The sequence below is a fragment of the Diplotaxodon limnothrissa genome, linkage group LG1 (assembly GCF_057381915.1).
Source record: "Diplotaxodon limnothrissa isolate DT_005_m linkage group LG1, D_limnothrissa_male_GT1.1, whole genome shotgun sequence".
Taxonomy (NCBI): domain Eukaryota; kingdom Metazoa; phylum Chordata; class Actinopteri; order Cichliformes; family Cichlidae; genus Diplotaxodon; species Diplotaxodon limnothrissa.
In genome coordinates this window covers 34,998,998-35,013,049 of record NC_140596.1, presented here as the reverse complement: position 1 = coordinate 35,013,049, position 14,052 = coordinate 34,998,998, and the positions used below count along the sequence as shown (strand labels likewise).

Below are 14,052 nucleotides of genomic sequence, written 5' to 3'. Positions count from 1 at the left end.
ATTTCAAAGGCAACAAAGTAGCAAGTTCACTGTGCACAGTAACAATGTGATGTGCAGGCTAATCTGATATCTACTCTAACAACAAAGAAAGACAGTTCATTGATTAGTAGGAACATGATATTGCTTCTGTTGACATTGTTTTCACTTTAAAGTGAGTCCTGTTTAAAACAATACATTTGAAGCTCAATGCAAAAACATATACTGTATACCCTGTAAAATTACAAACAGCTAATGCCTGCAGTAAAGCAATGCTGTTTTGTATCTTCATCAGGCCCCTGGTATGACCCACTCTTCACTAATGTATTACCCCCTGCGAGTTTACATGTTGACCCTCATATTAATCATTTGTTTTTGCCTAGAACAAGATAACATGCCACTTTAATCCTCTGAACATCATTATCTCTTTCCAGCCATCCATTTTCTTAACTGCTTTTCCAATTCAGGGTCGCGGACGGGCCAGAGCCTATCCTTGCTGACATAGGGTGAGAGTACAATCTGGACAGATTGCTAGTTTATCACAGGACTGACACAGCTCACAGGGCTACTACGGATCATTAACTCCTTTTCTTTTTGTAAAGTGTGAGCCAATGTAAACTATGCTAAAAGGAAATCATCAGGACACTGGAAGCTTTCTCCTTGTTTCGTTATTTCTTTGCACTCCTGCTTAATATTCGAAGCTGCTGATGCCATATTTTTGTCTGCTTTTATATGATGGATATCTACATGCAGCCATCATGGCCTGTGCAATGAAAAGTGTTGTCACTCAAATATTTGGCTTTGTTTTCAGGGACAGATATGAGGCTGTTAGTTCTCCCAGTACTTTTCTTGTTTGAGGTTCACCGTTGTTTTGTGTCCAGTGTGATGGAGTGTGTCATTACCGCAGCCTTCCTCTGTTGAGCTGTTTGGAGTCTTTCATAAACTGTTTATGCTGAGTCTGAGTCTGCAGAGGGTCCCGGTGATGTGGAAGACATCATGCCTCGTCCCTGTACCAAAGACGCCTCGTCCCAGTGGCCCCCAGGATTATAGGCCCGTGGCACTGACCTCCCACATCATGAAGACCCTGGAAAGGCTCATCCTGGACCAGCTGCGACCCATAGTAAGACCACATCTGGATCCCCTTCAGTTCGCTTATCAGCCTCGTCTCGGAACAGAGGACGCCATCATCTACCTGCTCAATCGTGTCTACACCCATCTGGACCAGCCGGCGAGCACTGTGAGGGTCATGTTTTTTGACTTTTCCAGTGCTTTCAACACCATCAGGCCGACCCTCCTGGGTGATAAGTTAGCAGCGATGCAGGTGGATGCTTCTCTGGTGTCCTGGATTGTTGATTACCTGACAGGAAGACCACAATATGTACGTCTCCCACAGTGTGTGTCTGACAAGGTGATTAGCAACACAGGGGCACCACAGGGGACTGTCCTCTCCCCCTTCCTCTTCACCCTCTACACCACAGACTTCAGCCACTGCACAGAGACCTGCCATCTTCAGAAGTTTTCTGATGACTCTGCGGTGGTTGGATGCATCAGCAGGGATGATGAGACAGAGTACCGGGCTGTGGTCGACTCCTTTGTCACGTGGTGTGAGCAGAATCATCTGCAGCTCAACGTGGCAAAGACCAAGGAACTGATCGTGGACTTCAGGAAGACCAGGAAACACTTGACCCCTGTTTCAATCCAGGGGGTCAGTGTTGACATTGTGGAGGACTATAAATACCTTGGAGTACACATTGACAATAAACTGGACTGGGCTAAAAACACCACAGCACTTTACAGGAAGGGCCAGAGTCGTCTCTATTTTTTGAGGCGACTGAGGTCCTTCAACATCTGCCAGAAAATGCTGAGGATTTTCTATGAGTCTGTGGTGGCCAGTGCGATCCTCTATGCTGTTGCATGCTGGGGGAGCAGGCTGAGGGTCGCAGATGCCAACAGACTTAATAAACTGATCCGTAAGGCCAGCAATGTTGTGGGGATGGAGCTGGACTCCCTCAAGGTGGTGTCGGAGAGGCGGATGCTGTCCAAGATAAAGACAATGTTGGATAACACCTCCCACCCACTCCATGACATGTTGGTCAGTCACAGGAGCTCGTTCAGTGAGAGACTGAGATTACCGAAAAGCACCACTGAACGACACAGGAAATCATTCCTGCCTGTGGCCATCTCCCTGTACAACGCATCCACTTAACACACTGTTTGCTGCTACAACTACACATGTTTCTTTTCCAAATATTTATTTATAAGTGACTTATGTATGTATGTATGTATATATATGTATATATTGTACTATTCTTAGTTAGCGTATTGTCTGTCTTGTCTTAATGTTGGTTTAAAATGGAGCACTGTAACAAAAAATAATTTCCCCCAGGGATCAATAAAGTATTCTGATTCTGATTCTGATTCTGATTGAGCTCAGCAGGGTCCAACACACCTCCTTCAGGCAGGTGGTCAGGCTCAGGCCCCTGGTGGTGAGGACGAGGAAGAGAAGAGGAGCTTTATACTCCAATGAGACCCAGGGGACACGCACACAGCCATACATCCACATCTTACCATCCTCACCATCTTAGTGTCTTTCTTTTTTTAAGTATATCTGCAGATACAGTACAGTAGTAGTGCCTTATCAGAAAAGGACACAAGGTTCTATCACCAGATAAGGTCATTGTTGAGGTGAAGTAATTATAGATATCTGACAACATGGTAGCAGGCATGCGTTTCCTCCGGGAACTGGGTGACAATGCTAGATTAGACCCTATCTTCATATACATACTTGTAGGTAAAACCAGTCATACCCCCCCCCCCCCCCCCCCCCACACACACACACACACACACACACACACACACACACACACACACACACACACACACACACACACACACACCAACAGGGAGGTAAAAGAAAAGAATTTGGGTCGTTTTATCCATTAAACATGATACATCTGCCATCTTGTGAGGATATGTTCTAGTTTCATGGTAGCAGTTTCCTTTTTCAGGGAAGATGCTCCAGTCCCTTTCATTTAGTTTTACCCTCTCCACTTCTCCCTTTTTTCTCTTTTTTTTTTGTACACATTAAATAAAAACAAAAATCAAAAACACTGTTAAAAGAATCAACTTTCTTCCCTTAAGGTTTTCTGACTCTTTGTGATTACTTGGCCTGGATTTAAAAGCGAATGGGAATATCGATTCAAATCACATGTCTGCCATCACAGAGCATAATGGCAGCATCTTTCAACCACTGTGGGTGGCAGAGCTCCAGTCTGAGCTGGTAAAGTTCAGTTCATTTTCAGCACTTAAGAGGCATGAGAGAAGCTTACAGATGCCCTTTTAGAAGTAGAGGCTGCAATGACAGCTGCCCAAATTTGCAGCAGTACTTTCACTGAAGTAAAAAAAAAACCTGGGAAACAAGAAAGAAAACCAGCACGTTATTTCACAGCCCGATTCACCATCCTCACACCACCGCGGACCAGTGATGCAGAGGATATGATATATTGGGTGTATCGAAAAGTATTTCAAAATTCTGTAATTCCACAGTTGCCCACTGGTAATGATTAAAACAGTCTATTATCAGAATCAAAATACTTTATTGATCCCTGGGGGAAATTATTTTTTTGTTACAGTGCTCCATTATATTATACATTAACAAGACAGACAATACGCTAACTAAGAATAGTACAATATATACATATACATAAAGTCAATTATTAATAAATAGCTGAAAAAGAAACATGTGTAGTTGTAGCAGTAAACTACTATTAAAAAGAGCAGATTTGTGACTTTCATGGGTGCTGGTAGGTAGCATAACAACACCAGTGGCTGCAGTGACTCCAGATGTGTTTACAAAAGTATGAGATGACTTTCACTATCATATGGACATGTCACATGTGAACATTGGACATTTTGTGTGTAAAAAACGATTTTTAGCCATGTATTTTAAAATTTACTGTAAGTTTCTATGTCCAATGTTTTTTTAAATAGCCTTTTTAAAGGCAGATGATTGTTTTTGATAGAGCTAGTATTTATATTTTCTTTTTGTAGCACTTGAATTTCATATTAATGACATTTAAAAGAAATATTTTGCATCCTGAGCACCCTGTATTACATGTAGTCAATGTATTGGTCAGTTCGGTTCTCAAACTCTATTAAATACATGAAAAAACAGCACCATAAAAAATTACAAATTAAAGGAAAATATTTTCTGAATATTCCTGAATATTTTGGGGTCATTTAGTTGATCATTTACCTTAACTTAGACTCCTGGTGTGGTTAAAATATTAATAAAAAATGCAGAATAATGTTTGACTGTGTGTAGATGCCAATTCAATGAAATTTCCCCCCAAAATTGCACATGTCAAACTAATCCAGACATTTAGCCTGTAGTCCACAAACATAAAAAACAAATATATGTTGTTATATTTTTAAATATTAAAAAAAAGATAGTAGGGTGTACTCTGGACATAAAAGTTTGAGAAACTGAAAGAAAGGTGGACAGGTAATGGTGTACCGTTTAAAAAAATCTTTACACTTTAAAAAAAAGTACACAGAATTAAAAATAAAATGCCAGAAATATCAAACTGACAGTACACAGGCAGAGAAGCGTAGGGATACAGTATTTATGTCGAAACAAACAACCAAACACCTTCACTCAGGTTGGTACCTAAATGAATGAAAGCACCACGCATGAAAGAATTTTACTTCCATTATTTTTATGTCTTTATAGGAGTATCTCACATGTCCATGTGTCTGCATGAATAAATTACAGCTGCTGTGCTGTCAGATCAGTGCAATTCCTCAGCATGACCAGAATTTGTCATTGTGTGGAAGGCAATATAGCAGCTTCATGACCTGTGTGTATGTTTTTGGTGTGTGTGCATACTTTTTTAATGCTTCCTATGTTGGTTGACAGCAGTTCTGCTACAACAAACCAGATGAGATTCAAGCATCTGTTTTTTCAGACATAACCTCTAGAAGAGGAGAAGTGGGTGAGCGTGACAGTGGGCAGTTGAGTGGCAGATTACTTCAAATTACAGGAAAATTATTTACAAGTATATGTGTATGTATTGTTTCCCAAATTGGAAAATTTTGAAATTTTGAAAAGCAATTTCCTACAGAGGTTTTTCAAAGTAATGCCTCCAAAGGGACAGACATGCAAATGTTCCACTTTCTCACTTTATGTGTATGTATAGTAGAGACAATGATATGCTGTGTGAGACAGTCAATACAGCTTAGCACCTAGAATCACTGCTGTCACAGAGGTGCTACTGAGAGATGAAGTCACATAATCATTCCCTTGTGATGCCAGGCTCTCTGTTCTGAAGCATCCTAAGCACTGTATATAAAGGAGGAACACAACAGTTTTTTCTACCTATAGCTAAGGGAAATGACTTATGTGAACTGTAATGCAAATTTTAGGGGGTTCAGCTACAGTTATTGTAATTTTACACACAGGTACAAGCATATCTATGGAACATACAGTACACTGGCATGAAGAAAAGTGCTGATCGCAGAACTCTTCTTGCACAGAACAGTAGAAATCCACATGTAAATGAGCTGGAATTCATATCCAATCAGAATAAATGGACTGTAACTGAGAATCATCCCAATTATTATGAGCACATTACAGTTAGTAGGGCATAATTTGTATTCACAAAGAAAGGGTTGTCTCGTGTTAATTCTTGTACATTTTGCTCACAATACATCCCCTTTTCCCTGTCCACATAGACTGTGATGTGGATTGTTTAATACACCTGTAGTGTAGCATGATAGCACGATGAAAGTGTAGGCTTGGCTTACACAGAACATTGCACATTATAGACAATTCGTTCTGAGCAGCAGCATACAGAAAGTGTCTCAAGGACTTCTTAGATTGGGTGTAGACTGTAATGTTGGTCATCATTTGTGTATATTGTATATACTGAATATATTTGGTTGTGATTCCAAAACAGTCGTTTGTTGGAATGTGAAAGGGTGTCACAGCATGCCCACTGAAACAGTTTTATGAACAAAGACTCAACAAAGTCTTACAGTGCCTAAATTTATAAAGATTCTCCTGGTGTGACTGGTGCTACAAACACCATCTACAACCATCAGGAATGCAGCTTGATCAAAAGATTCTGGCTCTATTCTTTGAAAAAAAAAGATCGGGTAAAAAGTACAACATGAAATGGTTGAGATTCCAACAAAAGTGAAAATCTATTCGCACCAGCAGTAGACTCATTTATGGGTACAATTGGAAGTGCAAAACAAACATGTAGATATATGATCACCTAGAAAACACATTTTCAGTCTGAACACGTTTGTTATGAAAGCTGTTTTCTCTTGGTTGTTTTAAAAAGAAAAATCAGGTTTCGTGAGCTCACTGGACTATAATATGATAAGCACCCTGAAACCCAATCTAGGTTACGCATACACACTGGGAACGTTTTGCAGTTTTTTTTTTTCTTTTTTCTTTTTTAGTTGCCTGCAACAGTCACCAGTAATCTGCCACCCGCCTTCAGTGACTTGGCATTTCCCAGCTTGTGCTTTTGGCAGGGGATAAACTGAGAGCTTTGAGAATTATGTCCCATGGTGAGTCAAGTGATTCAAAAGGGACATTAACTCCCAATTTCGGACTTCATCTCTCTGCCAGAAGAAAGACACAAACATGACAGAAAATGTCTCAGGCTCAAATAGTGGAAAATTGAAAGTGGTCTGGAGTTTAGTGTGGTTGGCAGATATTGGCGAAGCAAAAGTGATGGCTGTGATTGAGACTGTTCTTTTGAAGTAAAGCTACGAAGGCTGTCAGACCTTTTTTCTTTTTTTTTTTTTGCTTTATTGAGATTGTGAAGGCAGACAGACGTGGCTTTTTCTTAGCCTTTGAGGCTTAATATTTCTTTATATTTACTTTTATCAGTATTGAATATGAACTTTGGATGCAGTAAACCAGTATTGCTGAAATCCTGACTGCCCAAGATTACATGTACTTTATTCAGTTCAGTCAGTAAATTGTTGAAAATGAGGCGGTCTGGCAGCTTATTGAAATTGACTGTCAACAAACTATGTGCTTTGCGGTACGACGTAGATATATACAGCCATATATACAGCCTGCCATACGGTGCTTCCACACTTCCAGCAGGCCATAAGGTGGTACTTTCCACATTTCAGAATTTTCTCTTCACCTCAGCCACTCCATTACCATGAATGATACCGAGTGATTCCACAGCTGCCTGACTCTTTCTTCTATGTCTATATGTGACTCTTTCTTATTTTAATTCTTGGTGATGTATAGACAGACAATGATAAAGGTTAACTGGAGCTATGTTACATTTTTACTGGTTATGGCTCCAAGTGGTGAGATGGCTCCAATGGAGACCTGTTACGACTCATAGCAGCAACTACAATTAGAAGGGGGTCCTGTTATGGCTGTGGCTTAGGAGGTATAGCAGCTCATCTGCTAATCTTACTGACTGCTCCAGTGTGCAAGTATCCTTGGGCAAGCTATTGAACCCCAAATTGCTTTCTGGTGCATCCAGTGGAGTGTGAATGCTAGATAGAAATGACTTAGATGTAGAGAAAGGGTAAATGGGGAAATGAGGCACTTTGTATAAACTGTATAAAGTGCTCAAGTAAAGTAGAAAAGCACTATGTAAGACCTTTTCCATTTATTGCTAAACTTTGTCTGATTTTCTGGGGGGGGTTTCTCTACCAAAATCTATCTCTGCCCTGCCCTTCGGGCTATCATAGGAAGGAAAAATATATGTCAATGCTTTTGCATTCTTTGGGAAATGTAGCTGCGTAATTATGTCATTGGCATCGGTGAGCCAGAATTTGCGCTTGTTTTTTGCTTTCACTTTGCAGTCGCGCGAACTGTGTATTGAGAGCGACAGCACTGATTGGTGAGTGACTATCATTTACGCACCAATTCCTCTGACATCGTCTCATCAATCGATAGCTTACTATGCAAACATGACAAGTGAAATCTCCCGCAGCAAGCTTAAACATGTGAGAGGTTGATCGCGCAGAGAATCGCTGAGCGTTATGTGAGTGCCTGTGTAAAAGCAGCAGGATATATATTTTAGTTCTGCTCAGCCAAATAAGACAGGTCAGGGTGAAGAAGTGACCACAAAACGGAAAAGTTATGACAAATCAGACTATAAGGCAAAAAGAAAGTGCAGCTTTATGGTTTCATGGACAAAAGAATTCTCTGTGGCTGCAATATGATGAGCTAAATAACCAGGGCTGCACATAAGTGGTCCGCAGGTGCGCATTCGCTGTCAAAATAAAAAACGGGCACAAGATAAGAAGTTACAACGCATGTTTGCGTACGTAAGATTTTCTGGAGGAGGACAGACATTTGTTTAGAACTCTTAAAGATGTCGAAGAAGCTCCTTTAAGCAATTACTGTGATGTTCCTCCACCTCCAAAGAAATGTCAGAAGGAGTCCGAACCACAAAAGAAGCGCGTATTCTCGGAAAAGTGGTTGCAGGAGGTGAGCTGGCTTCAAACAAATGATGAACGCACAGAGATGTGGTGCAGAATGTGCCGTGAAAATCCCACTCTAGTGGACAAAACAGTGCCTTTTAACTGGACGCAAACGCGCGTTGCAACTTCTTATCTGGTGCGCGTCTTTTATTTTGACAGCGAATGCGCACATGCGGACCACTTTTGTGCACCCGTGTAAATAACATAATGTTCTGCCGGGTGTGTTGTTGGTTTTCTCTCGATTTCTGAGTCGACAAGCCCCTTTGTTACTGGGACCAGTAATTTTAAGAAAGGCCCCCATTAGAACCCATGAGAAATGCAAGAAATGCATTATTGCTCAGTCTGCAATATCTTTCCCAGAACAAACACCGATTGCAAATAACATACTAAAAATAAACCTGAAAAATCTGTTTAGAACATCGTACTATGTTGCAAAGAGTGAACTACCACTGGCACAATTTAGCAGTCTTTGCAAACTTCAAAAAGCAAATGGCCTCGATCTTGGTTCCACTTGTCTCTTACCAATGACTTCAGTGGAAATTTCAAATTCAGGATCTGACAAAGACTGATTCATGTCCTACACAGTTCTTACAAGTTCATAGAAATTTCTGTTCAATTAGAACCAAGTATTTGAGTTGATGATTGTAATTTTTATACAATGTTGTAATTAGTGTTTCAACAATTTTTTGATTAATGTTTTGTTTCTGTTACAATATTATACTTTAATGTATAATATTGTAAAGGAAACAAAACATCAATCAAAAAATTGCTCTCTTTTTTATTCGGGCTACTTAAATTTATTTTGGGCTACCAAAAACTGAAGAGTCCCTGCCCGAAGGGCTACCAGGGATTTTGAAATTTTGCGAGCCCTGCACCATGGTAAATATATATAAATATATAGAAACACAGTCACTGCAATTATTCACTGATAAAGTGTTTTGTGCGCTTGACTACAAAACTTTACCCGTTTTCATGAAATCCTGGCGAGAGACGTGCACCATTAATCACACTTTACCCTATGCTAACTAATATATGTCCTGTGACAATCAGCAGCCAGACTGCTAATACACCCGGAAGCACATCACTGTTCTAATTGGCATTGCTGTTCTCCAGTGTTCCTTGTGTGAAACTCCCAGTGTTGATTGCTGCTGAGCTGTTGATAGGAAAAGGTGAGGGAAGACAAAAACAGCAAGGTTGGATTTTGGGAAAAGGCTGGGTTGAGGGGGAAAAAAAGGTATGATCACATAACCTCTACATTCTGTATTGCGGCAACATCTTGCCCTGCAGGTGGGAAATCAAACACTTATGGTAAAAATAGCCTTGAGATACTGCACCACTTTTACCCCAGCATGGAAAAAACAAAATACGTGTTCATGTCACAACATATATTTAACAAAATCAATGAATGCTAATCTACCCACTATGTTAGGTTTTTATTTTATTTTATGTTTTATTTTATTTTTTTCACAAGAAGCTGTCGTAGCCACGATTTGCTAGCATTGTGCTAAACAGAAGTGTTGTTTTGTAATATATGGTCCTAAAAGAAAGCAAAATTGTTACTACTTTCAGTAAACTCTGTGGGCTAACATCCAGGAAAGTTCAAAGGTGCGTCAGTTTGGATACTTAGTAAGTAGTGCTGGTGTACTGCCACTGTTTTCGGTAGGGTAGTGTTAGCGTCGCCATCAATGCTGATGTTTGTTGTTTTAAAATTTGACCGATACTCCATTGCCCGCTAAAAAAATTAACTGGAACCATTGCTACATGTAGCCACCCACACTTGTCTATGTGAACTGAAGTATGAAGTCATAACTGCAAGTCTAAGTATGGAAGTATGAGATTTGAGACAGAACACAATAAAGAAATCAGCTTTCTACTCATATTGGCTCCTGTTGTGAGAAAGAGGAAGGAAAAGCTGTCAAATTATTCTCTGACATCCTCAAAGAGGCCCATTGCAGCCCACTGGCATCTGTAAGCCCACCTTACTGGAAGGAATAAATGGTGCCGAATGACACTGAGGATGTTTGCTTTGATAATGCCAAAGCCTGTTTGTGTCTGTGTCAGGAGTCGGGCGGTTAATCCAGCCTACATTCCAGGTCCTGATATCAATGCCGTGTTTGAGAACCGTTGGGCGAGACTTGCTGTCATGCTTGAGGAGAGCAGCCGTTGCTTTACACTGTCTGCTTTCTATGAAAGGAAGGGGGTGTATGGGAAGGAGCAGGGACACATATTCTGTCGGATTTACTTTTCTATTCAGTTGCGTTGGATCAGTACCTCGTTCCAGGCCAGCACAAAAAGAGAAACCTTTCTGTATCTGTGTTGTTATCAAATCATAATTGCTTTTTTCTTCGTCTTTTTTTTCCTGTTTTTTTGCAGAATTTATGAGCGGGTGATAGACCCTCCCCAGATGGAGCTCACCCCAGGCAGTGGAGTGTGGCTTGGCCAGCATAGCCACAGGCATGGTCTGTTTAAGGTAAGACTCCACAGATAATATGCAGACTTTATGCACCTTAGCATGTTTCACATTCAACATTGCCAGGTGTAATTGGGCAGATTTACAGTAGGTTGTGTGGGGGAAGAACGCCCGCTGTAAGATGCAAGAGTAAAGTATGGAGGGCTTACAGAGGAGCTGCAAAAAGCGCAGCTTGAGCTTTTCCTCCCTTGTTTCCAAGCCCATCACAATGATGTCGATTTTTAATCTGTGCTTGTTTTCTCCAGCTTCTGCATGCATTCGCAGCAGGGAGCAGACATGGCAGGGAATCACAAGGACATGCACATTCCCTTGATATTCCTACCTCTACTGCCCACCCGTCATGCAATCAATGGGCCTTTTTTGTCTTTGTAACACTGATTAGCCAATAGGCCCTTTTGTGGTGTGATTTATGTCTCCTCTTCATGCTTTGACACTATCGCTGCTGCACATGAGCACCATTCCTTCTCCGTTTACCTCCTTCATCCCTTCTTGCATCGACACTTCAAGGAACTCCTTCTTTTAGTCAAAGACTCTGGTCTTGAAAGACAGAGCCCCATCAGGCAGTTCCCTACCTGCAGTCAGCTCGGTGCCTTCCATGTGCAGGGAGCACTAAAAAGTGTTTGTCAGCAGCCAAGACAGAGTGTGGAAGAGCGAAAGCTTGTGTGAAGAGACTGAGGGAATGAGGAAGTTCTCCCTTCAGATTGACACAAAGTTAAGATGAGAGATCGTGTCTGACAAGTGCAGTAGCTCATTGTATCAGTGACCTGCTGCTTTGTGCATGATAAAGGTTATTTAGAGCTGCACGTTTCCCCTCCTGTTCACATCATTAGTTGTTACAGGAAAAGTGACGTTCAGATGTCTGAGACCTCCAGATGCTATTCACCTTTTCTTGAAAATGTAGTGCTGTTATTTTTTATATTGCAGCTGATAATATTAGATGAACAATTCAAAACCCTGTTTTCTTTTTTGATTGCATGGAATTGACACATTCAACTCATACTGCTACAACTTTTTTTTTGTTCATGTTGTTCCAAAGAGCTTCTTATGAAGTCAAGAATCCTTAGCTTCCTGTGCTGCTCTCTTTGAACACTTCAGTGTAGCCACAATTTCACGCTTAGAAAACCCCTCTCGACTGATGACTCTTCCCCTGAATTCTTTTGCTATCTTTCCCACTATCACAGTGCTACTTAGTATGCAGCGTTTTAGCTGGAAACTTGAGGTGCAGCCATATTTTTAGCAGATGAACAATAGTTTATGTAGTTTTGTACAAGCCGGGCAGGTCAACGGAAGGCAATTCCTGTGAGGGATCCAGCTCAAAAGTGTCCTTTAGTCTGAGAGAATTAACACGGTCATTGCTGCAAATGCGTTTTGCGGTTTTAAAATAATAAAGAGATGCGTTCTTTATTTTACTGTTATTACTTATAGATGTCCAGCTGTATGATTACTTCCAGGCTTACATAGAAATGTAGGAGAATTTGGATCCTGTCTGTGAGACGCACTTGTATATTTTTCGCTGCCTGCATGCATACAGGTCACATGTTGCTCATAAAGCAACCTCTGAAATCGTAACAATGGTTTGTGTTCCAATTAGCATCCAAGGTCCTGCTAAAGGAGGCGAGTTACCTACTTACATTTAAACATTGTCTACTTCTCCTTTTCTTTTTAATTATTGTTCCTTTGATTGTGTTGTTGGAAAAGAAAATGTGGTTAAATATACCAGTTGTAAGCTGTTGTTTTTTTTATTCCCCAGTCTTTAACCCTTTAAAGCCGGTGGGAGCGGGCACGCTCCGTTTTGCGTAACTATTTTTAAATCCCGGTAGCACTACAACCACGTAAGCTAGCGCAATAATTTTTTTTGCATATGAAACCGGAGTTGTACTTACATCTTATGCCTAGGTCACGGTTTCCTTCCACGTATAGCTTTACAAAAACTGCATAAAAAGCACTTGCAGCAACAAAAAAATAATATTCCAGAAACACGCTTTGCCGATCCGATCAGCTGTTTGTAACACTTCCTACGTCCATCAGCGAGAACTATCACATGTCCGCCATGACCTGGCCGAAACCAGAAGTGGCGTCATTTTGCGGAAACGTAGTTTTTTACCATCAGGGCCTCATGAGCCTATACTGGTTTTTTTAAAAGTTATGTTTGACTTTATGACTTTCTGTGTCGTTTCTGGGATGCTTAGGACTGCTGGAAATAGTTTATTTTGATGCATATGCTGTTATTTTGCAAATTTGCATTATAATTTTTATTTTTGTTTTTCCTGCAGTATATAAAAATTGGTGTATTTCAAAAATAAAACTATGAAGACACTCAAAATAAAGATACTGTGGTAGGAAACTATTTTGTGCAACTTTTTTGTATTTACATTTTTGAGGGATAAGCCTCTTAAATTTCTCTAACTAGAAATATATGTTAAAAAAAACAAAAATGATTTTCAATTTTTGTGTAGTTTATTGCACTTTTTTTGCAATTTATGTAATTACTATGCACTTAATGCAAACATTTTGTTAAAGATTTGGGCTATAATGGTTGTATTGATGTATAGCAACTTGAAATGCTCCCAAAAATGGCACTACAGCATGTAAAAATATAATATAAGCTCTGGCGGACTTGGTTCTATGGTAGGTCTTAAAGGGTTAATATTTATATAACTGTATTTAAAGCACAGGGACACAGCATGCCTCCAACAATACACCATTGGTACCTCTAAGTCATTAGTTTAATCTGTGCACAAAGAGAATGTAGAAAGTTTGAAAATGTGGCATTGTCCAACTTGTTTGCTATTCTCCTCACACACTCCCTATTGCTCCTTCCTTTAACCTGCTAAAGACGAGAGGATAAACTTAGGTCTCCTCATGTCTAAAGCTGAGAAGGGTTTGTTGGGAAAGGGGAGAGGAAAAAAAATAAATAAAGAGGCGAGGTGAAGGGAAGAGAAAAATAGCCAAGAGCTATAGAAGTAACACTGCAGATAGAGATAGGGGGTGAAATAAAGCAGCAGCTGTAATCTATCGCATTCAGTGTGCGGGAATGGGATAATGATAAGATGGGCTAACTAGGCCTTTAAATAAAGCATATTGAGCCCTTGCAGTAGCTTGGGATGCTCTTCATCCTCTCAACACTCCTCCTC

General features: G+C 40.4%; 1 protein-coding gene across 1 annotated transcript in view; it reads left to right on the top strand.

Moving 5' to 3' along the window:
• LOC146640102 (protein kinase C-binding protein NELL1-like) overlaps positions 1–14,052 on the top strand; it is a 313,384-nt gene that overhangs the window by 102,550 nt on the left and 196,782 nt on the right. The window contains exon 5 of the mRNA XM_085350021.1: positions 10,822–10,918. Coding sequence (XP_085206147.1) covers positions 10,822–10,918 — 97 coding nt within the window. The remainder of the gene's footprint in view (positions 1–10,821; positions 10,919–14,052) is intronic.